We start from the raw sequence: 25,395 nt of genomic DNA on the forward strand, positions 1-25,395 counted from the left end.
AAGATAAACAAAATAGATAAACCACTAGCCAGACTCATCAAGAAAAAAAGAGAGAAGACTCAAATCAACAGAATTAGAAATGAAAAAGGAGAAGTAACAACTGACACTGCAGAAATACAAAAGATCATGAGAGATTACTACAAGCAACTCTATGCCAATAAAATGGACAATCTGGAAGAAACGGACAAATTCTTAGAAATGCACAACCTGCCAAGACTGAAGCAGGAAGAAATAGAAAATATGAACAGACCAATCACAAGCACTGAAATTGAAACTGTGATTAAAAATCTTCCAACAAACAAAAGCCCAGGACCAGATGGCTTCACAGGCGAATTCTATCAAACATTTAGAGAAGAGCTAACACCTATCCTTCTCAAACTCTTCCAAAATATAGCAGAGGGAGGAACACTCCCAAATTCCTTCTACGAGGCCACCATCACCTTGATACCAAAACCAGACAAGGATGGCACAAAGAAAGAAAACTACAGGCCAATATCACTGATGAACATAGATGCAAAAATCCTCAACAAAATACTAGCAAACAGAATCCAAGAACACATTAAAAGGATCATACACCATGATCAAGTGGGGTTTACTCCAGGAATGCAAGGATTCTTCAATATACGCAAATCTATCAATGTGATAAACCATATTAACAAATTGAAGGAGAAAAACCATATGATCATCTCAATAGATGCAGAGAAAGCTTTTGACAAAATTCAACACCCATTTATGATAAAAACCCTGCAGAAAGTAGGCATAGAGGGAACTTTCCTCAACATAATAAAGGCCATATAGGACAAGCCCACAGCAAACATCATCCTCAATGGTGAAAAACTGAAAGCATTTCCACTAAGATCAGGAACAAGACAAGGTTGCCCACTCTCACCACTCTTATTCAACATAGTTTTGGAAGTTTTAGCCACAGCAATCAGAGAAGAAAAGGAAATAAAAGGAATCCAAATTGGAAAAGAAGAAGTAAAGCTGTCACTGTTTGCAGATGACATGATACTATACATAGAGAATCCTAAAGATGCTACCAGAAAACTACTAGAGCTGATCAATGAATTTGGTAAAGTAGCAGGATACAAAATTAATGCACAGAAATCTCTGGCATTCCTATATACTAATGATGAAAAATCTGAAAGTGAAATCAAGAAAACACTCCCATTTACCACTGCAACCAAAAGAATAAAATATCTAGGAATAAACCTACCTAAGGAGACAAAAGACCTGTATGCAGAAAATTATAAGACACTGATGAAATAAATTAAAGATGATACAAATAGATGGAGAGATATACCATGTTCTTGGATAGGAAGAATCAACATTGTGAAAATGACTCTACTACCCAAAGCAATCTATAGATTCAATGCAATCCCTATCAAACTACCACTGGCATTTTTCACAGAACTATAACAAAAAATTTCGCAATTTGTATGGAAACACAAAAGACCCCGAATAGCCAAAGCAATCTTGAGAACGAAAAAAGGAGCTGGAGGAATCAGGCTCCCTGACTTCAGACTATACTACAAAGCTACAGTAATCAAGACAGTATGGTACTGACACAAAAACAGAAAGATAGATCAATGGAACAGGATACAAAGCCCAGAGATAAACCCACGCACATATGGACACCTTATCTTTGATAAAGGTGGCAGGAATGTACAGTGGAGAAAGGACAGCCTCTTCAATAAGTGGTGCTGGGAAAACTGGACAGGTACATGTAAAAGTATGAGATTAGATCACTCCCTAACACCATACACAAAAATAAGCTCAAAATGGATTAAAGACCTAAATGTAAGGCCAGAAACTATCAAACTCTTAGAGGAAAACATAGGCAGAACACTCTATGACATAAATCACAGAAAGATCCTTTCTGACCCACCTCCTAGAGTAATGGAAATAAAAACAAAAATAAACAAATGGGACCTAATGAAACTTCAAAGCTTTTGCACAGCAAAGGTACCATAAACAAGACCAAAAGACAACCCTCAGAATGGGAGAAAATATTTGCAAATGAAGCAACCGACAAAGGATTAAATCTCCAAAATTTACAAGCAGCTCATGCAGCTCAATAACAAAAAAACAAACAACCCAATCCAAAAATGGGCAGAAGACCTAAATAGACATTTCTCCAAAGAAGATATACAGACTGCCAACAAACACATGAAAGAATGCTCAACATCATTAATCATTAGAGAAATGCAAATCAAAACTACAATGAGATATCATCTCACACCAGTCAGAATGGCCATGATCAAAAAATCTAGAAACAATAAATGTTGGAGAGGGTGTGGAGAAAAGGGAACACTCTTGCACTGCTGGTGGGAATGTGAATTGGTTCAGCCACTATGGAGAACAGTATGGAGGTTCCTTAAAAAACTACAAATAGAACTACCATATGACCCAGCAATCCCACTACTGGGCATATACCCTGAGAAAACCAAAATTCAAAAAGAGTCACGTACCAAAATGTTCATTGCAGCTCTATTTACAATAGCCCGGAGATGGAAACAACCTAAGTGCCCATCATCGGATGAATGGATAAAGAAGATGTGGTACATATATACAATGGAATATTACTCAGCCATAAAAAGAAATGAAATTGAGCTATTTGTAATGAGGTGGATAGACCTAGAGTCTGTCATACAGAGTGAAGTAAGTCAGAAAGAAAAAGACAAATACCGTATGCTAACACGTATATATGGAATTTAAGGAAAGAAAATGTCATGAAGAACCTAGGGGTAAGACAGGAATAAAGACGCAGACCTACTGGAGAACGGACTTGAGGTTATGGGGAGGGGGAAGGGTGAGCTGTGACAGGGCGAGAGAGAGTCATGGACATATACACACTAACAAACGTAGTAAGGTAGACAGCCAGTGGGAAGCAGCCGCATGGCACAGGGATATTGGCTCGGTGCTTTGTGACAGCCTGGAGGGGTGGGATAGGGAAGGTGGGAGGGAGGGAGACGCAAGAGGGAAGACATATGGGAACATATGTATATGTATAACTGATTCACTTTGTTATAAAGCAGAAACTAACACACTATTGTAAAGCAATTATACCTCAATAAAGATGTTAAAAAAAAGAAATAAAAAAAGGGAAAGAGAAAAAAAAAGTATATAATAATTCTTTTTTACTCTTTGATGTAATATTCACTAATGTTGGGACTATTCAGAGATTTCCATTCTGTTACTTCAGGCTGACCTCAATATATTACATATGATGAAAAAAAATTTTGTTCAATTCTAAATGATCTCATCTGACCATAGCAAAAGCATAATCAAGTGTTTTATGGCTAGGCCTTTCTGTTAACACTGGAAACCTAACATCCCTTTCTCATATATGGAAATAGGTTCAGATGACCAAAGTGGAATTAACTTAATGTGGGACAAGTGCTTTCCAAGCTTGAGTAATAAGAAAAATCACCTGGAGTGTTTGTTAAAATTACAGATTCCTTAGCCCCATCCTAGTAATTCTGAGGCCTGGAACTCAATATTTTTAAGAGTCCTAGCTGGGTCCTAAGATCCTGCAAACTTAGGAACTAGTCTTAGATGTGTTAGCGGTGGTGGTCAGACAGCAAAGACAGAAGACAGTTTTTATGTATTTTTATTGTAGTATGGCCAACATACAATAAACTGTTCAATTTGATATATTCTCACATATGTACACACCTCTGAAACAACTGCCACAATCAAGATAATGAACATATCACATATCCATCACTTCCCAAAGATTCTTACAGCTCTAATCCCTTCCTCCCAGTCCCCACTATCTCCAAATAACCATTAATCTGCTCTCTGCCACTAACATTAGTTTGCATTTTCTAGAATTTCACATAAATGGAATTATTAAAACTGTACATTTTGTCTAGCTTCTTTCACTCAGAATAACGATTCTGAGATTCATCCATGATATATTGACAGTTCATCCCTTTTCACTGCTGAACAGTAGTTCACTGTATGAATACAGCAGTTTACCCACTTACCTGTTGATGGACATTGAATTATTTCCAGGTTTAGCTACTAAAAATAAGGCTGCTATGAACATCTATGCCCAAGTATTGGTAAGGACATATGCTTTCATTTACCTAGGAGCAAAATGACTGGATATGGTATGTACATGTTTAACGTTTTAAGAAACTGCCACACTGGGAATTGTCCCTGGTGGTCCAGTGGTTAGGAATCTGCTTTCCAATGCAGGGGATGCAGGTTCGATTCCTGGTCAGGGAACACAGGCCATGGGGGAAATAAGCCCACATGCCCCAACTGCTGAGCCCACAGGCCTCAACTAGACAGCCCACACACCACAACTTCAGAGCCCACGTGCTGCAGTGAAGAGCCCTCGTGCCACAACTAGAGAGAAGCCCATGGGCCACAATGAAGATCCTGTGTGCCACAACTAAGACCCAACGCAGCCAAAAATAAATAAATTAAAAAAAATTTATTAAGGATAAAATATCTCATACTTAAAAAAAAAAAGAAAGAAAGAAACTGCAAAACTGTTTTCCGAAGTGTATGTACCATATTACATTACCATCAGCGGTATAAGAGAGCTACCGTTCTTCCATATCCTTGCAAAGACTTCAGTCTTCAATTTTAGCCATAGTAATGGGTGGGGAATGGTATTTTGTTGTGGTTTTAGTTTGCGTTTTCCTAATGATTAATGATGTTAATCATATTTTCATGTGCTTATTTTCCATTTATATATCTTCACTGGTGAAGTGTCTGTTGAAATATTTTGCCCATTTTTATATTGGGTTGCTTTTTTATTACAGCTTTTTTATTTACCCTGCTATCTGAAAGTAGAGCATTCCTATGAAACCTTTTGTAAACAGAAATGCCATAAAGTGAGGCAGCAATTACTTTAGAACACATCTTACTAACACATGCACAATATAAATCGAGATAAATCACAGATGCTCACAAGCACAGTTCAAAGCCATGGTGGCTTGATACTGAGATGCTGAGTGTAGTGTCTGGGGAAGGAGCTTGGTGGGGCCACTCTCACTGCCTGGGGTGCAAGATGCCTCTATAATGGCTGCTACAAAACAAACACTTGAATGCTGTTTTTGCTTTTCACCTTTTTTTTTTGTAAAACCAAAAACCTTCTTTCGATTTCTCTTGGTTTGTGAAAACAGGTACTAACATACGTCTTTCGTAAAAGCGAAGTGGCATAAAGCAAACTTTTGAAAAGTGGGGAATACCTGTACTGAATTTTTAGAGTTCTTTATATATTCTGCAAATATGTCCTTTACCAGATATATGACTTGCAAATATATCCTCTGAGTGTGACTTGTCTTCTCATTCTCTTAACACTATTTCAAAAAGTACAAGCTTCAAATTTTGATAAAGTCTAATTTGTTCTTTTACAGATCTTGAGTTGGTGTCTTGTCTAAGAAATCTTTGCTTATGGCAAAGCTCCAAAGATTTTCTTCTATTATTGTCTTCCAGAAGTTTTATAGTTTTAGGTCATGCACTTAGGTCTGTGACTTATTTTGAGTTAATTTTTGTACATGGAGCAAGGTATAAATTGAAGTTCATTTGTTTTGTAGCTGGATATCTAGTTGCTCCAGGACCATTTGTTTAAAAGAGAATCCTTTCTCCATTGACTTGCCTTTGCACTTTTGTTGCAAATTAGTTGTCCATACATATGTGGGTCAAATTTTACATACTCTATTCTGTTCCACTGATCTACCTATCTACCTTAATCCCAATACCACAACTATCTTGATTACTGTAATTTGAAATCAGACCCATAACTTTCTTTTTTCAAAGCTGTTTTGGCTATGGTTCTTTGCCTTTCCATATCAATTTTATCAATCTGTCAACTTCTACAAAAAAATAAAAATTAAAAGCCTGCAAAGATTTTCTTCGGAAATGTGTTGAATCTATAGGTCAACTTGGAGAGAACTAACATCTCAATATTGAGTTTTCTGGCCAACAAACAAGGTACACCACTCCACTTATGTAGGACTTTAATTTCTCTCAACAGTGTTTCATAGCGTTTTCATCATATAGGTCTTTCACAATTTTTGTCATATTTATTCCTAAGAATTTCATATTTTATGATGCTTTTATGTTTTTAAAAAACTTTTAATTTCTGATTTTTATTAGTATGTAGAAATACAACTTACTTTTGTACATTGATCTTATATCCTGTAATCTTTCTAAACTCATTTATTAGTTCTAGTAGCTATTTTGTATATCACATTGGATTTTCTTCATAGACGATCAAGTTGCCCACAAATAAAGAGTTACTTTTTCCTATGCAATATTTTCTTACCTTTTATTTCCTTTTCTTGCCTTAGTGCACTGGCTAGAACCTTGAGAACAATACTGATGAGAGTGGGTGCCCTTGTCTTGTTACTGTTATTAGGTAAAAAGAATTCAGCCTTTTAGCATTAAGTATGATAACAGCTATAGGGTTTTGTTTTTGTTTTTGTAGATGCCCTTCATCAGACTGCTAGGAATTTTTACTAGAAATGAATTTTGGATTTTTTTCTAATACTTTTTCTGCATCTACTGAGATGATCATATGGTTTTTATTTTTTAATATGTAATACAGTAAACTGCACTGCTTGACTTTTCAAATGACTGAAAAAGCTTGTATTCTTGGGATAAAGCCTATGTGGTCATAATATTATTTTTAAATATATTCATGGGTTCTAAACTTCTGTTTAATTTTTGCGTCTGTGATCATGAGTGATAATGATCTGTAGATCAGTTTCAAGGTAATGTTGACTTCACAGAATGAGTTAGAAAGTATTCTCTCCTCAACTTTCTGAAACTGTATAGAATTTTTATTATTTCTTCCTTAAATGTTTGAAGGCATTCGGCAGTGCCCTAGAGTTTAATCTAGGCCTAAAATTTTCTTTTGGGGCAGGTTTTTAACTAAATATTAAATTTTGGGGGAATTACCTGGCAGTCCAGTGGTTAGGACTCCACACTCTCACTGCTGAGGGCCTGGCTTTAATCCCTGGTTGGGGAACTAAGATCCCACAAGCCACGCAGCAAGGCCAAGAAAACACAAAAATTCAATTTTTATATGGCTATTCAGATTATCTACTCCTTGAGTGAGCTTTGAAAATTCTTATCTTCCAAAGAATTTGTCCATTTCACCTGTGTCTAAATTTATTGGGAAAAAGTTCATAATATTCTCTTACTATTAATACCTGTGAGAATCTTTAATGATATCACCTCTCTCATTCATTATATCGTTAATTTGCAACTTCTTTTTTTCCTGATTAGTCTGGCAAAAGATTCATCATTAATGATATTCTCAGAGTTAAGCACTGGTTTCACTTGATTTTTCTCCACTGTTTTTTTCTGTTTCATATTTCACTGACTTCCATCTAATCTTTATTATTTCCTTTCACCTACTTACTTGGGAGTTAAACTGCTCTTCTTCTAGTTTGTTAAGGTGAAAACTAAGGTCACTAATTTGAGACTTTTCTTCTTTTCTAATATTGATGTTTAATAGTATACATGTCGCCCTTGAGCAGCATCCCCCAAATTTTGAAATGTGTCTTTACTTTCATTCAATTCTAAGTACTTTATAATTTCCCTTTTGATTACTTCCTTGACACATGGGTTACTTGAATGTGTATTATTTAGTTTCTAAATATTTGAGGATTTTCTAGAGTCCTTTTTGTTGTTGTTGTTTTAATTTATTTTTATTTTTGAGTGCATTGGGTCTTTGCTGCTGCTCGCGGGCTTTCTCTAGTTGTGGTGAGTGGGGGCTACTCTTCATTGCGGTGCGCGGACTTCTCGCTGTGGTGGCTTCTCTTGTTGCAGAGCACGGGCTTCAGTAGTTGTGGCTCATGGGCTCTAGAGCACAGGCTCAGTAGTTGTGGCACACGGGCTTAGTTGCTCCGTGGCATGTGGGATCTTCCCGGACCAGAGATTGAACCTGTGTCCCCTGCATTGGCAGGCGGATTCTTAACCACTATGCCAGCAGGGAAGTCCTAGATTCCTATTTTTGATTTCTAATTTAATTCCACTGTGTTCACAAAACCCTACTTTGTGTGAATTAAATCCTTTTAAATTTATTGACTTGATCATGATCCAGAATGTGGTCTACCTTAGTAAATATTCCATGTGAACCTGCAGATATGCATTCTGCTGTTGTTGAATGGTGTGTTCTATAACTGTTAACTAGATCAAGTTGGTTGGTACTGTCATTGAAATCTATATCCTTACTGATTTGCTGTCTATTTTACCAATTACTACACAAGGCACATAAAAATATGTTCAATTATCTTTTTAAACGATTTAAGTAATGAGAAAAAAAACCTGTATACATTTACCCATGCAGTTACCATTTCTGGTATTCTCCGTTCCTTCGTCAGACCCGTATTTCCATCTGGCTGGTTCCTAAAGGACTTCCTTTAACATTTCTTATAGTGCGCATCTGTTAGTTATGAATTCTTTCAGCTTTTCTATTTCTGGAAAAGTCTTTATTTCCCCTTCAGTTTTTGAAAGATATTTTATCTGGATATAAAATTCTACATAAGTTTTTTCTTACAGTAGATGTTCAAGATGTTTAAAGATGCTGCTTCACTGTCTTCTCCCTTGCATGGCTTCCAGTGAGAAATTTTCCTGGTTCCTCTGTATATTAACATTCTTTTTTTTATGGCTGCTTTTAAGATTTTCTCTTTATCGCTAGTTTTGCGCAATTTGATTAAAATGTGTAACGCATTAGTTTCTTCGTGCTTATTTTGTTTGGGGTTTGTTGAGCTCTTAGATCTGTGGATTTATAGTTTTAATCAAATTTGGAAACATTTCAGTTATTTCTTCATTATTCTTTTAGTCCCCCACTGCCCCGCATCTCCAATGCATGCTTTTGTGGACCCCGATTACAACTATATTCAGCAACTGAAGTTGTCCCATAGGTCAATGAGAGATCCTTCTTCAAGAATTTTCTGTACCTTCTCTCTCCCATCTCTTGCTTTATTCCCATCTCAGACAAGAGGTATACCTCCTCCTATGCCAAACTATACCTTTACATGGGCTTCTGAGCCCGTTCACCTATCATCTCTTGGACCTCCCCTCCAATAATCACAAGTCCATCTCTTTCTCCCCATTGCTTCCCTGCCTAAAAGCCACACCAAACAAACCCAGTAAAATAAAACACAACATTAACACAATAAAACCTCTCTTGATCCTGCCAACCCATCAAGCTACAATCCTTCTACTCCTTTTCATAGCTAAACTTCTTCAAAGTGTAATCTATTTATTGTCTCCACTTTCTCACCTCCCACAGAGCCCTTAACAACCATATCCATCTTTAATGATTTACTAAACCTGCCTGTTCAAAAGCCCTCAAAGATTTCCTCATCCTTTCTGACTACTGCAGATATGTTTAGAGACTAGACTCTCCTTGAAACTATTTCCTTCCTTGGTTTCTAAGACACAGCATTCTCTGGATTCTCTTCTTACCTTTCTGTTTGATTCATTGTTCATCTTTCCTTTCTCACTAACTAAAGTAAATATTCCCTACATTTTCTCTTGGCTTTCTTCTCTCTTTATATTCGCCACCTCTGAGCTCAACAAACTCTCTTGTTTATTCTATCACACACTTTTACGAAGCTGATGTACAATTTCTAATATCCTGCTTCTATGTCTGTCCAGAATTCCAGACCTACATTCCACCCATCAGTATCCTGAACTTAACATGCCCCATAGCAAATCAATCATGTTTTCCCCTCAAACCAGACAGTCTACCTGTTGTCCTCAATTGTGTTGCATCTTTACAGTGCAAAGATTGCACTTACATTTTCAGAAACATGGGCCCTGGGCACAAAAGCAGAGTAGGTATCTATGCAATATATCTAATACTTAAGAGGGAGACCTTAGGCCACAAATGTCAATTAATAAATCATTTACTCATAAATAACAACTGTAGTCAAAAGAACACATGGGATCTCTGAATTGAAGTCTGTAGGAGTGAGACAAGGAGAAAAATGAGGATTCAACATGGAAACAGAGGGTAGAAGAGGACAGTGTGAGGCCCTCCAAGATTCTTTTACACAGTCACGTACACAGCTCTCTAAGGATAAGATTAACACTGCTACGTGCACACACACACACACACACACACAACTTTAATTCTGTAAATATGGAAAACCTTCTAAAGGAAAATAATTAAGTCAGAGTTCCCCACTGCCTGTTCTGGGAAAAATGACTTGTGCCAGAAAATATAAGGCAGCGTGTGATAGGTGCCATTATTAGGTAGATAAAGAATTCTTTATGGGTGTCATTAAGTAGATACAATTCTCTGGGATCCAAAGATGATCAAATTAAATGGCACAGAAGCACCTGGCGAGTTTGGACTCAGCAGGAATTTCGGATTGGCTTAAATGCAGAATATAAAGAAACGTACAGTAGAAAATATAAAACTGAAACATGAAGATAAGGAACAGAAGTTCTGAAAACCAAGGCGAAGGAGTTTGGATTTCTCTTTACCAATTCCTTTAACTAAGAGTTCACTCTGAAGATCAAAATATCATAGAGTAACATTCCAAGCAGTGGAAGCTTGAGTTTAATCGACTTTCATTAACATTAACTAAACAATTTTCACAAGTTTCCAAAACTAACACTATGCCGTACTCGAGGTACAGGCTTTATTAGTATATACCCCTTTCTGAATATCCAATTTTTGAAGCTATACTATTCTACGAATTTTCATTTTTCAGACACGTATTTTCCAGGCCTTTCCAATAACCACAGTGGAAATATGTATCTATAGAATTATGCTACTTTAAAAAAGCTTTACTGGATGCACAGTGGTGGGCCAAGCCCCTGGCACACTGAGTGGAGTCAAGGGCCAGGGGCCAGGATCCAATTAATAAATTCACACAAGTGACCTTTAAAGGGTTCTTTTTAACAATTCTTCAGTGTAAACTATCACCTAAAAATCTTAATAATCCTTTATACTTATCACTGTGGCTAATACTTTTCTATTCCAGCTAAACAAATGTACCCAAGTGTACAATGACTATATAGAAAGTGCATTTTGACTGCATCAGGTATCGAATTTAGTACATGCCTGCTAACTCAACTTCAAAAATCTGCAAACTTTAGGCACAGAGTGTCCTACGTGACTGAAAAGAGACCAAATCTGTCCTAGGATCTAATACTGGATGCCTACCAAGCCATCACACATATCTGCTATATATGGTACTTTCCTCCACTGTATCAGATGCTTAGACATTGCTCTATCAGAACACTGGGGCTATTTGAAGGGGATATTAAATAGAATGATAAGGACAAGGCAGGAAAGGAAAGGAAGGGTATGTTCACAAGATCTCTTAAGGAAAATATCTATTCTCAAGGAGAGCCAAATACAGAAAATAAATTGAGTGCAACTACTTGATCACAAGACAGGAACTGTTCACTCTGAAAATATATTAACTGTTCCTAAAGTAAATCCATTTATTCCGCATTCCCAGGAAATATTAGGACTATTTCATAAAACTAAACAATATTTTCTTAATGTTAATAAAATTAAACTTTAAATCTTTATTTCCTAAAGTAATGTCTGAATGATTTTTTCACCTCTCCAGCTTTTTTCTAATGTCTTTTAATCAATTCATCTTAACATGAATATTTAAATAGTAAGTCTAAGATTGTTGATGTGTAAAATGTGCAACCATAATGGAAACAAATTAAATAATGGGACTCTAAGTATTATTCTAAAATTAATAATGAAGAAATGGAATAAAATAGAAAGTTTTCTATTCTTTTAAAAGTAGTAAGCATTCTCTGAAAACTATAGCTCTCTCTGATACCACAGTAGTTCAGAAGACCACTCTTCATGGGCATATTATGAATGTGAGTTTCTCCTGCACAAGTCTTTTCAGGGTTGTGGCAGTGACTTTCCATGGCACTGGGCAAAGAGGAGCAATAAGAAGCACTCTGCAGCAAACAGAGTATCTGCATAACTACGGATTTCTCTCCTTCTTCTGGAGATAATCTCTAATGTTCACAAAAGAAATGTCAAGGAATACACTTTCATATGCCATGCACCCTAAAAACTGTTTGAATACCTTAAAGGATCTCCTTATTGCCATAAACCACACTGATAAGACTAACATGGAAATCATTTCCTTGACTTGTTTTTGTCCCAAGAAAATGCTTTGTAAACACAATGTAATACCATAAAGGCAAGAAAACCACCAAGAAAAAACTCTTAATTGTGTATTCCTGATTGCATTCAGTCTCTTAATAGAAGGTAGCCTCTTACAGAATTATGTTAGCTACTATAACTAGCTAAATAATTCAAAGAAGACATAAATCAAGAAATCTATTTTCAAATAAAGGAAAAGAAAGTCACCAAAAAAGATCTATGGCAGTACCACATCTGATGAAAGCAGAGTAAAAACAATATCCAGAAATTCTTAATAATGGCTATGATGATGTCATATCTTAGAATAATATTAGAGATTTATAACTAGTCAAATCTGGTTGTGCATATTTCCTAAGTTCAACAGTTAAAAGCTGATATTAACATTATAACAATCTTGACAGAGTAAAATATTGAATCCTTCCAGTAAAAACTGTTAAAACACAACCCAGAAATGCAATGTATTATTTTTAAGACAGAAAACATTAATGTATTTCCAAATAAATCAGGGAGAATTTTTAACTATAAAGGAATGCAAAAATGTTAAGGGTCTTTTAAGGGCAGAGAAAATTTCCCTCCGAGGCAGTAATATCATTTGTTAGATGCTACATTAATAGCTAAAATATGTATTTTACATGTGTAGATATTCTGGGGGGAATGGGGTTACATTACTTATTTTGCATTTGACTCTGAATGAAGTTTTATAGCCCGAAAGTACAATATTAAATGTAACTTTTTAAAACCCCAATTTAATCCATAAAGGAAAAGTAGAAGCACAGCATAACGATTATGTATACACAATTCAATACAAATGTTAAAAAGCAATTTAACGTGTGCTTCAACACAAGAATTCAAAAAATACTCAATCCCACAAAACAGAAAGGCAGGATTTTTACACTAAATAGCCCCATCACAGTCATAGGAAACAGAACAGTATTCCCATTCCTTTCAATCTCAATTATCCAAGGCAAAAGATATTTAGGGGAAAAATACATTTTAAAGGAAATGAATTTATAAGAATCTAAAGAAGAAAAATCTGAACATTTTAGGAGTTGACCATGTTAAACGTAAATCAATGTGGGTATTCTCACCATCACATTCTAAGTACAGCTCAGAAGAACTTGGGTCACACAGACACTTCAAGTAAGTTTATGCCGAGACATGCTAAAAGTGGTGATGATTTTAAAGTAATTCTCCTGTTAAGGCAAGTTCTTACACAAAATATGTGAACTGTTGCAAAATTTGTAAAATACCATAATTGTAAGAATAACTAATTCTAAGTATGATTTTGAAATATTTGCTTAACCAAGCCATATATCCTCTATATGGAATTTACCAGCTAATACAGCACAGTGTACCCAGCTGAAGAGATGCAGATCACATTGCTTAGAAATGTATTATTAACTATAGTCTCATTAGTTGAAGTGTATCATCTAATTTTCACTCTGGAGTTCCTGTGAAATATGTGATCATAAGTGTTATAAAAAATAATTCCTAAAAAAAATTTCCTATTACTGCTTAAATATACAATGGAATACTTATATAGAAATAAGCAAATACATTAGGTTAAGCATGCATATTTTGGGGGCTTCCACTGTGCAAGCTAACAGTACTACTGGCCATCTTGCATACCCCTCTGAAATATTACTTATCAATATTCCTTTTTCTAAGAGAATAATCAAACAATTCCCAATCTCCTTGAATTTACATGGCATCTTTGTATTATAGACTGCCATCTAAGAAACATCTTCTATTTCCTGCCCATTAGACTAGTTTTGGGTTCACCACAACTGCCACCTCATTTCTGTTAAGGCAACTGTGCTATATTTCAATGAGTAATAAAACCATAAAATTTTAAAATCAACCATTAAAAAGAATATTAACATCCCAAAGAGATGAGTGAATTAATCTTTTAAATCAAATATGGAATGATATTTTCAAAGAAGATGTGAGGAAAATTTCTTCTACTTTTCTGCATTCAAAAATGTTCAGATGCAGGCTTTTCTACTAAAGGGGTGGATTTGAAAACCATGTAGCTCTAATTCAACTGATATTATGTTTTTGAACTATGTTCTAAAACCAAAGTTAAACTCAATTTTTTTCCCCATGAAAATGGCTTTGCTTAATGTAGAAACTGGTAAAGAATCCCACCTACAATTCAGAACTTCTGAATAAAGATTTGGCAACCTGAAAAACAAGCATCTGAGTATAACTGGTCCTTACTGTCATTCAATACAGCAGCTGTTTGCTAGCCTAAATCAAGCTCTGTTTTCCTTTTTTTTAAACATCATTTGAGAAAAATAAACATCAAAAACAAAAAAAGCAACCCCTCCTTCCCCCCAAAAGAAGTCCAGGTTCTCTTTAAATAACTATGAGAACTATGTAAGTTGCTTGGCGTATTTGTATTGCTTTACTTGGAATTTTAACTTCTTGACATTAATGTTAGAGAAATTTTATTTTATTATCACAGCTCTGGAAGAACAGACTAGGCCTAGTTTCCCACTGCTATACAAGCTGAACCCTCAGGGCTCTGTGTCTAAGAATCAGGATTTATTCCTCCCACCTCCACCCATTCTCCAAAAGGCCCCATGACTCTGGCTGGGAAAGACTGTGGCAACAAGTTTCCATCCACTATTAACTTTTGCAGCTGCTCCATGAAGCAGAAAACATCCTTCGCATCATCACTCATATCTATTCTGCCCATCTCACAAGCGTCAGATAAGCTTTTCTTTTTTCTTTTCAGAGAGTAGTTGATTTTAAATTAAGTTAAAACAAAGTATTTTGAAGATATGCATAATGAAAGACCTTCACTTACATGAAAAAAGGTTAAAAACTATATATGTAACTTGCTCATTCACATCAAGTGAGCACATTTCATCAAAACACGTGGTATGCAGAAAGGCACAATATATCAAATAGCTAACCTAGCTCCTGAAAAAGAAAAAAAAAAATAAATTAAAAGACTATAGGGCTTCCCTGGTGGCGCAGTGGTTGAGAGTCCGCCTGCCGATGCAGGGGACACGGGTTCGTGCCCCAGTCCGGGAGGATCCCACATGCCGCAGAGCGGCTGCGCCCGTGGGCCATGGCCGCTAAGCCTGCACGTCCGGAGCCTGTTGCTCCACAACGGGAGAGCCCACAACAGTAAGAGGCCCGCGTACCGCAAAAAAAAAGACTAATAACAAGAGAGGGTTCCTCCCTTAACAAATCATTTCAAGGATTTTAAATTGGAAGATTAGTTTTTCAATAAGGAAATCTTAGGTAATTTCAATTACTGAGTATAGTGGATTGAATGGTGGCCCCAAAGATATGTCTACATTCTAATCCCCGAAACCTATAGATATTACCTTATATGACAAAAGATGTGATTAAGTTAAGGACCTTGAGAGTAGAAACATATCCTGGATTATGAGATAAATCCTAAATGCAATCATATGTATCACTGTAAGAGAGAGGTAGAGGGAGTTTCGAGAGACAGACACATGGAGGATAAGGTGGTATGAACATGGAGCAGAGAGATGCAGCCACAAGCCAAGGAGTGCCAAGAGCCACCAGAAGCTGGGAGAGGCAAGGATGGTTTCTCCTTAAGGTCTCTGGAGGGAGCACGGCCCTGCCTACACCCTGATTTCAAACATGTGGCTTCCAGAATTCAACTGTGAGAGAATGAGCCTCTGCTGTTTTACCACCAAGGTTGCTGCAATCTGTTACAGCAGCCACAGGACACTAATACACTGAGGGAAATTGGTATTAAAAGAGTAGTCCTTAACCCACACAAAGTTAGTAAAAGGGAAACCCTATATTATAAATAAAATATATCACTGAGACACAAGATATAATGATATGGTAAGCCCAATTTTTATAGCTGAAACTTTGAAGCAAATTACTCTAAAATTTTACATGTAACACTAACAGATATTGAGTGATACAGGGGGACCTTATAAGCAGAAGTTTTACCTAATCTCTAAATATTCAGCTATAATAATAAAGTGCATTAAGCAAGAGATAGGGAAATAAATTAATTTTCCAAATCAAACTAAAAAGTGGCAGAAATTAAAAACAATTAAAATGCCTACAAAATACACACGAGTAACTGTGGCTTCTGAAACTATACATCACTAAGTTGAAAGGATCCCACTATATGATCTGCTTGAATAGACAGAACCACCCAGAAACTGACAAAAAGGAAGAGAGTGACATCTGGGGAACTGTAAGTTACACAGGCCATAAAACTTGGAAGAGGTCATTTGAAAAAAAGAAAACAATAAATCTTTACTATCTGACAGCCACCTGGTCATTCTGAGACTTAAAAAACCTAACTTCAGGGCTTCCCTGGCAGCGCAGTGGTTGAGAGTCTGCCTGCCTATGCAGGGGACACGGGTTCGTGCCCCGGTCCGGGAAGATCCCACATGCCGCGGAGCGGCTGGGCCCGTGACCCATGGCCGCTGAGCCTGCGCATCCGGAGCCTGTGCTCCGCAACAGGAGAGGCCACAACAGTGAGAGGCCCGTGTACTGCAAAAAAAAAAAAAAAAAAAAACCTAACTTCAATATCATCACCTTTAAAACTGGGATAGTGTCTACCTATCTCATTACACACAGTGATGGGCCATGGTTTGGGTCACAGCTTATCTCCACAAACTAGCTGACAGTTAGAAAGCTAACTATACTTGCTTTCTGAATAAAAAACTTCGGGGAACAGTTATCATATTAAAAAAATTGAAAAACGTTTTAAAAGCATTTGGAGCCTCCTCCATTCTGCTGATATCTGGGGGTCCCAGTACTTACCACATCACTAGCACTGGAGAATTCGTTATTAACCAGACTTTCAAGAGCCATCCACCGAACCGGCCTGTTTTCGTTGTCTCCCAGACAATGATAGTCCATAGGGAACAAGTCTCTGGAGAGGGCATTGTCTGTGATCTTAACTTGAAGTGTGTCATCAATGCTGAAAAGTAGATATGAACATCAAATACAATTGAATACTGAAAAAATATGGACCACAATCACTCATAAATACAACACAGTTCCCACTGTGACTCCTGGAGAGAACCCAAATTCAGGGAACACTAAATATCAAATGACAGTGACAAGCTCATGGCACCTACACACAGTTCCTAGCAGCCAGGTCTTTGTGGATGACTTCCCTTCTGGCCAGATAGCTCATTCCACAGGCAATCTGAATAGCCATGTGGACCAGGTCTTGTTGAGAAATTGCCTGTGGTAACAGAAAATGACAATGTCTGCAGTTAGCACAAAAACTTTGATGGTAGTTATTTTATTCCACAATCTTACTCCATCCCAAAATACACCTACACACTAAGTTTTAAAAAGCTACTTCTTGACCAAGAACATGTTCCCATAGCTTCCTATACTTATACCTACTACAGTCCTTATCATTCTGTACTGTAATTTACCATTTACTTCACTCTCATCTGTTAGGTGTATCTCCCCAACATCCAGCATATACAGTAGCAGCTAAATAAACATCTGTTCAATGAATGCTGAATTCTAAGGGTAATATTTCAAATGTTTATTATTCAATAACTTGTTCTTTTCTTTTACAATATTAAGCTTTTATTAGGAGGTTATCCCCCGGAGACCATTTTCAAACTAATGCTAGTTTACAGCTCTCTCTGATGTGCTCCTCTAGAGCTAATGTGCCAGGACTGTAGGTTGAGGAATGAAATTCTTCTCCAGGTGATGCTGGTGGGCTATGGCTGCCAACCACTTGCTGGAAACCCTGGCTACCAAATTATCACCGACAATCTACACCTCCAGCTACCACCAGCTTTTTTTTTGTTTTTTTTTTTGTACAACATGGACCAAATGGCTCTGTAAGGTCTATATCCATTCCTAGAAGGGAGATCTGGTACAAGTACCTTCAAAGAGTTATAAGGAAAATGACTGAGATGGTGTCACAGAGGGTTTGAGGTGATTATGAATAATACACAATGGTTATACATGGAAAACCTTCAGCATCAGCAGAATGTAAGCCTCAAGACAGGAATCACAAACCATCTCTCTCTAAATCAATAGGTTAGCAATATCTTCTGGTTCAACCTTGAGTTTCTTTTTACAGACTTCTAAACAGTTTATATACAAGAATGTTAACATCTACCTTCAAAGATATTAGAAGCTACTGGTAAATAATTGGTATGTGGGCAAATATTTCTCACCTGTGGATTATTGGCCTCTACTAATTTGCACTGCCGTAAAAACAATTTAAGATTCCCCCAATTCATGTAAGGCAATATCACCATGGGCTTTTCTCCTTCTTCTATACAGACATGGGTAATAGGAAGAAGATTTCTATAAAATAATAAAAAATCAGGAGAAACACAAGTGAAATCTGAAACTTCAGGGGGTTATTTTTAACAAAAAGTAATAAAATAAAGATAACCTAAAACAAAACAAGAAAATCTCAAACTTACTTAAAAACATATAACCATTAAAAATGTAAAATTATAAATGCTCTTTTAGACTGGACTTTAATGTTTTCCACATACCCACTTTCTTGATAGGGAAAAATTATAAACTCAGAAGTTGTTTCCTGTGGACTACATTCTCTTAAGACACACTCTAGCCACACTAAATCTCTACTCTAAAGGGTAATCAAAGGGACCTAAAAAATGAGTTGACCATGAGCATATGATAACAGCCGATTTGGTTCATTATCACGCTTAAAAAAGAAAAAAAAAAGGGGGGCCCCAACGCAAGTCTGCAGAAAAGAATATGATAATCAAGAGCTTGAAACTGTCACAAAAAGCCAAGAAGTTCTTAGCAGGTCACATGGGATTTCTAAATCCTAAATTTACCATTTACTGTCTGTGTGACCATCTCTCTTGGCCTTAGTTTCCATACCTCTAACATGGGGATCCCACCAGCCATACAATGTTGCGGTGATATACAAATAAGGCCAAGCATGCAGTAAAAAAAAATCATGTTCCTTTTAAAATCTCCATGGCACACATACTTTCATCCTATTGCCTAATGACACCTCTTCCATTGGTACCTGGAAATAACTGTTAATTTTTCCCAAGGCTATGTAACTTTTTACATAATTACCTCATTTCCCCCACTAAGCTGAAAATTCCTAGATGGCAAAAACTAAAGTGAACTCCTTTTTTACACCCAATGCTTTGTATTCTGTGCCACAGAAATAAGCATTTAATAAATATTTGGTAAGTAACACCAAACAACAAGCTGAAAAACATTCCTCCTCCTTAACTTGGAAAATTCTGCCTCTAAGGATATTAATAAGGAAATATTATTAAACATATGAAAACTATATGAACAAGGATAGTTAATGCAGTCTTAATAGTAAAAGCTGCAAACAACAAGACTGTCCAAAAGTAAGGAAGTACAGCCAAATAATAGGATGGTATATAACAACTAAATAGTCACAAAGGGATGTTACAAGAATATGAGTAAAAGCTTACTTATAGGAAAGCAAGATACAAAATTCACATATGCTTGCAGGATAATTACAAGTATGGGGGCAAATACAACTCTGCACAGAAGTATGCCAAGAGTTGTTGTTTTTGAGTTGCGAGACTTTAGATCATTTCTACCTTGCTTTTCTGTATTTCCTAAATTGTCTCAGTTGAGTATGTATCTCTTTTAAAACCACAGTCACACGATTCTGGCCTAACAGTGCAGAAGTGAAAGCTGTGGGGCACCCCTCCTGCTGTGCAGGAGTTACTAACAGGGAAAGCACTGACCCTGAGGAGCCGGGAAAATGAGGACTCAGAGGTCAGTAAACCTGTATGCGGCAACTTCTCTGTAAGGCTTCTGCTTGCCTTACAGCCCAAGAGTGGCAGTGATGATTAGTCCCACTTTACAGGCGAGGGAATCCATGAAGGTGGTAAGGGGTGAAGTAATTTGCCAAGGACAAACAGCCAGCACATAGTGGAAAAAATTCAAATCTTCATCTGATTCTAAAAACCTTATGTTTTCCACTGGATCACTGGACATTCCCTCCCAGGGCAGCAAGACAGAGTCTCTTTTCACACCGAGACCCACACATACTAAAATGACTACAGCAGGAGGATGGAGGGAGGGGGAACTGGAGGAAGGCAGTCAAAGGTACAAACTTCCAATTATAAATAAGTACTAGGGATGTACTGTACAACCTGACGACTATAGCTAACACTGCTGTGTGATATACAGGACAGTGGGTAAGAGAGTAAATCCTAAGAGCTCTCATCACAAGGAGAAAATTTTCTTTCTTCTTTCTTTCCCTTTTATTGTATCTATATGAGAACATGGATGTTAGCTGAACCTACTATGGTAATCATTTCACAATATATGTAAATCAAATCATCATGCTGTATGTTTTAAACTTATACACTGAGGTATGTCTATTATTTCTCAATAAAAGTGGGAAAAAATGACTACAGCAGGTGTGCACTCAGGTTTAACTGCCTACCATGATTTCAGGAGTAATATGAAGAGCTGCCCAATCTCTTTAACCCTCCCAAAATTATTTCTCTGCACCTTTCCTCATGACTGAAATTCACTGAGCAAAGTTAAAGGAATCTGACCCAAACACAGGAAGTTTGCTGGATGAGATCAAATCACTTATTCTATCACCAGAGGATTAAAAGCCCTCCGGGAGAAGTAACAAGCTGCATGAAAATATTTCAAAGAATAAATGGCTGCTCTTCATTCTGCCCAGTTTATAAAGGAAAGGAAGATAAAGAGGAAGATATGGGATCCATAAGAAGAGCGGATGAGGCAGAAGCAGGTGCTATAGAGGAAAGGCAGGTTCTGCAGGGACTTGAGGCAAGAACTGGTCCAGTTCTCAGTCTTGCCGAGCGTGCCTGCAGAGTGAGAGCCATGAGGCATTCAGCAAAGTGCCCATCATCAGGCACCCTTGGGCCAATGGAGAGTCAAACTACAAGCAGAAATAGCTTGAGTACTTTTTATAAAGCATGTCTGATGAAATTTAAATAGATCAACAGCTATCTTTTATTTATACAGCTATTTTAACTTATAATAAAAATTATTCTAAAAAATTCCAGTGGAAAAAGGAATGAAAAGAAAGAATTTCAAGATGCTTTAAAATATTTCAACACTTTAAAACTCTTAATCACGGAATGTTAAAACAGGAAGTAAACATGATGAATTACATACCAAAACTAGTTTTTTAAAAAAGGTAAAATCAGAAACTAGGTGTCATTTCTTGCTGAGTGTATTGAGTTTGCTTGATAAATTCTATAATATGATCACTGAAGATCATTATTTCTTTTTTAATTTTTTTTGCAGTACGCGCGCGCCTCTCACTATTGTGGGCTCTCCCGTTGCGGAGCACAGGCTCCGGACGCTCAGGCTCAATGGCCATGGGTCACGGGACGAGCTGCTCCGCGGCATGTGGGATCTTCCCGGACCGGGGCACAAACCTGTGTCCCCTGCATCGGCAGGCGGATTCCCAACCACTGCGCCACCAGGTAAGCCCATTATTTCATTTTTAACCCTCATGCCTAGCAGTGTTCCAAGTGCAAAATGGGCACTTAATGAATGAGAACGTATGCATACACAGAGCCATGAACAGTCTAGACATCAGGGGTCAAAAGAAATGTGTTATAGGCCCTAGTCCCCTTAAAAATGAAATAAATTGCTACAGTGAGTAGAAAGAACCATACACTTTCTACACATTGATAATGTGTTTTGCTCATTAAAAACCAGGAGTCCTGGTATCACTTTATGATGAGGAAGAACAATTAACCAGGATCAAACCATAACTTGCCTTTAGAAGACATTCCCTAATCACTGAACGTACAGTAACAAATAACCCTAATTCAGTATAAGTCATCCCATTCCACCACCTAAGTGTATCCTGGGGCTACTAATTCATCCTAGTTGGATGCTGGAAAATCCTATAGCTTAAAGCTGCCTGAGAAAATGCTGCAACTGCTTGCTCTGAACATTTTTCAGCCAAAGCACCTTTGGGCTACTGTGGATATAAAACTGCTTCTTGAGAAAATCCTGGCTTTGTCTATATCCCTGCCACCCACTTCTGTGCTGATGTGGTACAGACCTTTAATCAAGGTAAGAATACTAGCTAAGTACGTAAGTACTAGGTTAACATTACATACTAGTATTAAACACTCTGGTTCTTCCCGCTAGGGTCAGCATAATAAATCAAGTACTCCAAACATTGTCAAAGAGGACATTCCCAATTGATCATTACCCAGTTCTTGCTTTGTTACTCAGAGGAAACAAAATGTGTGTGTGTGTTTTTTTTTTTAGAAAATATAGTCTAAAGGGTCAGTTATCTATCCATTCCTCTGCAAATGACTTCTATTCTTGGAATGAATCAGTGAATCAGGTCAATGGAAGGTAACATTCTTAAATCACATGACTTTAACCCTTCAAAAGGACATCTTTAGTCCCTCATTACTGTGTGGTCAATTTTTTTCAAAGGTCTCTGGCTTTTTTATTTTCAATGAAACTAAAAAGTATATCTGTTCATTATCTTAATCAATGTCCCAAGTATATGATAAAGCTAATGACATCTGTCCCAGAATGTGAAACCAGAAAAAGTTTTCTCCCCAAGAAACATGTACATTTCCTTCCCTTCTAATACTGAGATGTATCAAACTTTGTTTCCTTCAGCCTTGCTTGCCCAGAAGCTAAGAGTTGTTTTATGTTCAATCACAGTAAAAATAATTGTCTCCTTAATGTTGGCTTATTTGTCTTCTTTTCCACCATCACAATGCCAAAAAACTCAAGTTCATTTTCATTACCATTTTATTGATCTTACTATAGCTGCCTTCTTTTTAGGTTCTCAAATTCTTTTGACTATGAACCAAAGTATAAATAAAATTCAAAAATAAAACTCTGCACAGTCATCTTATTTTTTGGCAGAACTCAAGTAACTGCTCAAAGTACACAGAAATTACAATGCATAATGCCTTTTGCACACATCACTTTCTTTTTTTTCCAGAAGTCCATAAATATCTTCCAACAATGATGGTCACCATTCCATTTTTTAAACATATGTGATCAAATTTTCAGTAGGCACACAAATTAAGCTGACTCTGTATAGTGCTTTAAAACAACAACAACAAAAACCTTGCCCAAATATTGATACTGTACATTGTGATACTATAATTATGCCCTTTTTGGCTCAGAAGATAGAATCTCTTATTATAGCTCTGTGAAAAGGACTGATATAAAGCTTTTAAAAAAAGTTCTTCATATACAGAACTGTAAGTATTTTTTAAAAATCATACTGCAAACTAATGATAAGAGACTGGTTAAATAAAATGTGGTGCATCCATTCAATCAACTACTATGTAGTCTTTTTAAATGTGGATGTGAATTTATAGTTACTTACATGAAAAGTTAGATACATTGTTTTGCCATATATCAAGAAGTGTGTTAACCTTGTTAAAGATAATGGTATTGTGATTATATAGAAAAATGTCCTCAACTTTTTGGAAAATGCATGCTGGAAATGCATTGAAAGTGCTAAGATATCCAATTTAGTTTAAAATATTTCCACACTTGCAAATATCTATCTATATCTAACTAAATAGTTGATAGATACATAAACATGCACAGCAAAAATGGCAAATGTTAACCACCAATGTATTCAGGAGGTGGGCTTACTGGTGTTTATTATTCTTTTCTTTGGTACTCTACATGTTCAACATTTCATAACAAATATTTTTTAGCATATGTATATCATTATCCTACTTTTTAAAGGGAAAGATGCACATAAATATAAACTCTTTCCTGAAAGCTCAGCTATAATTATCCAGATGTGGGCTTACATACTCTTCTTTATATTTTACTGTGTTTTAAAATTTTGTGCAATGAGCATGCATTTCACTTTTATATTCAGGAAAAAAACAAATTAAGCTATTCCAGAAATGCTTTCTATTAACAGCACATTACAACATTCTTAAAAATGTAGCATACAATGCTACCATGCTTAACACAATGCTGGGTGGCTTCTCCTCTCACCTGTGATGAAGACCTCGTAGCTTACAACTTTCAGTGAGCATCATTGTCACCTGAATTTCAGAAGCTTGATCTACATAAAGAAAAAGACACTGTCATATATAGTATGATAATATTATACATACGACATCAATATTTTCTGGTATTAGTAAGTAACTCTCTCTAACTGTATGGTAAATTTCATCAAAAGTTACAGGCAAATCTAAATAGGTCTAGCCTAAAATTCTATTGTAGTAGGTAGAGTCTCATTGACAAGGTCAACATTTACAGATGCCATTAAGGATAAGTTTGACTACGTAAAAATCAGAAACTAAGTAAGGTTCCAGAAACAAAGCAGACAAAGTAATAACAGACTGGAAAAATATCTGTAACACATAAGGCATATAAAGGGCTGATTTCGTCTTTTCCCCCCCTTCTTTAAAGAACTCACACGATAAGAAAAAATCTGAAAAAGAGGCAAAGGATATAAACATATAGTTTACTAAAAAAACAACACAAATGACCAACAAAATTAAAAAAACAACTTTCTGCTTCATTCCTCAGTAAAGAAATGCAAATTAAACGAGGAGATGCCATTTTCCTCATCAGATTGGAAGAGACAAAAAAGTCAGCTACCTGTCAGTTTGGGCAAGAGTGTGAGGAAACAGGCTCATCCACAGTATCTTGGGTAGGTGGGGGAAACAACAGCTAACAAAATTTTTAATACCTTTTACCATCATCAATCCCACTGCTAAGAGTCTACTCATAAAAGCTCATCTATATATAACGTAACAAGAATACTGTTCAATTATAACAACAAAAAAACTCAAAACAACCAAAGACCAAAGTGCCCATCACAGAGAACTAGTTAAATTAGCACGTAAGAATAATATGCAGGGGGCTTCCCTGGTGGCGCAGTGGTTGAGAGTCCGCCTGCTGATGCGGGGGACACGGGTTCGTGCCCCGGTCTGGGAGGATCCCACATGCCGCGGAGCGGCTGGGCCCGTGAGCCATGGCTGCTGAGCCTGCGCATCCGGAGCCTGTGCTCGGCAACGGGAGAGGCCGCAACAGTGAGAGGCCCGCGTACCGCAAAAAAAAAAAAAAAAAAAAAAAAAAAAAGAATAATATGCAGCTACCTTAAGAAAAAAAAGTCAGATTTACATGTACTGACAGAGGAAAATCTGCAAGACATATTAAATTTTAAAAGCAAGATGAAAAACTGTGTTTGTGCGATCAGTTATATTTCAAAATCAAATTTATTTGGAAAATTAGATATATTTGGCTGTGTTTTTCTTCTTACTCACAGAGGGAATCATAGGAAA

The 25,395-nt window shown here is 36.7% G+C and overlaps 1 protein-coding gene across 2 annotated transcripts in view; it reads right to left on the reverse strand.

The window, feature by feature from the left end:
* Positions 1 to 25,395, reverse strand: part of RYK (receptor like tyrosine kinase) — a 100,145-nt gene that overhangs the window by 9,622 nt on the left and 65,128 nt on the right. For both annotated transcript variants that reach the window (XM_060011294.1, XM_060011293.1), the window contains exons 10-13: positions 24,098 to 24,167; positions 18,301 to 18,433; positions 17,230 to 17,339; positions 16,910 to 17,069 (exon numbers count right to left, since the gene is read on the reverse strand). In XM_060011294.1, the coding sequence (XP_059867277.1) occupies positions 16,910 to 17,069; positions 17,230 to 17,339; positions 18,301 to 18,433; positions 24,098 to 24,167 (473 nt within the window). The remainder of the gene's footprint in view (positions 1 to 16,909; positions 17,070 to 17,229; positions 17,340 to 18,300; positions 18,434 to 24,097; positions 24,168 to 25,395) is intronic.

Source organism: Delphinus delphis, chromosome 4, assembly GCF_949987515.2.
Source record: "Delphinus delphis chromosome 4, mDelDel1.2, whole genome shotgun sequence".
In the NCBI taxonomy this organism is placed as follows: Eukaryota; Metazoa; Chordata; class Mammalia; order Artiodactyla; family Delphinidae; genus Delphinus; species Delphinus delphis.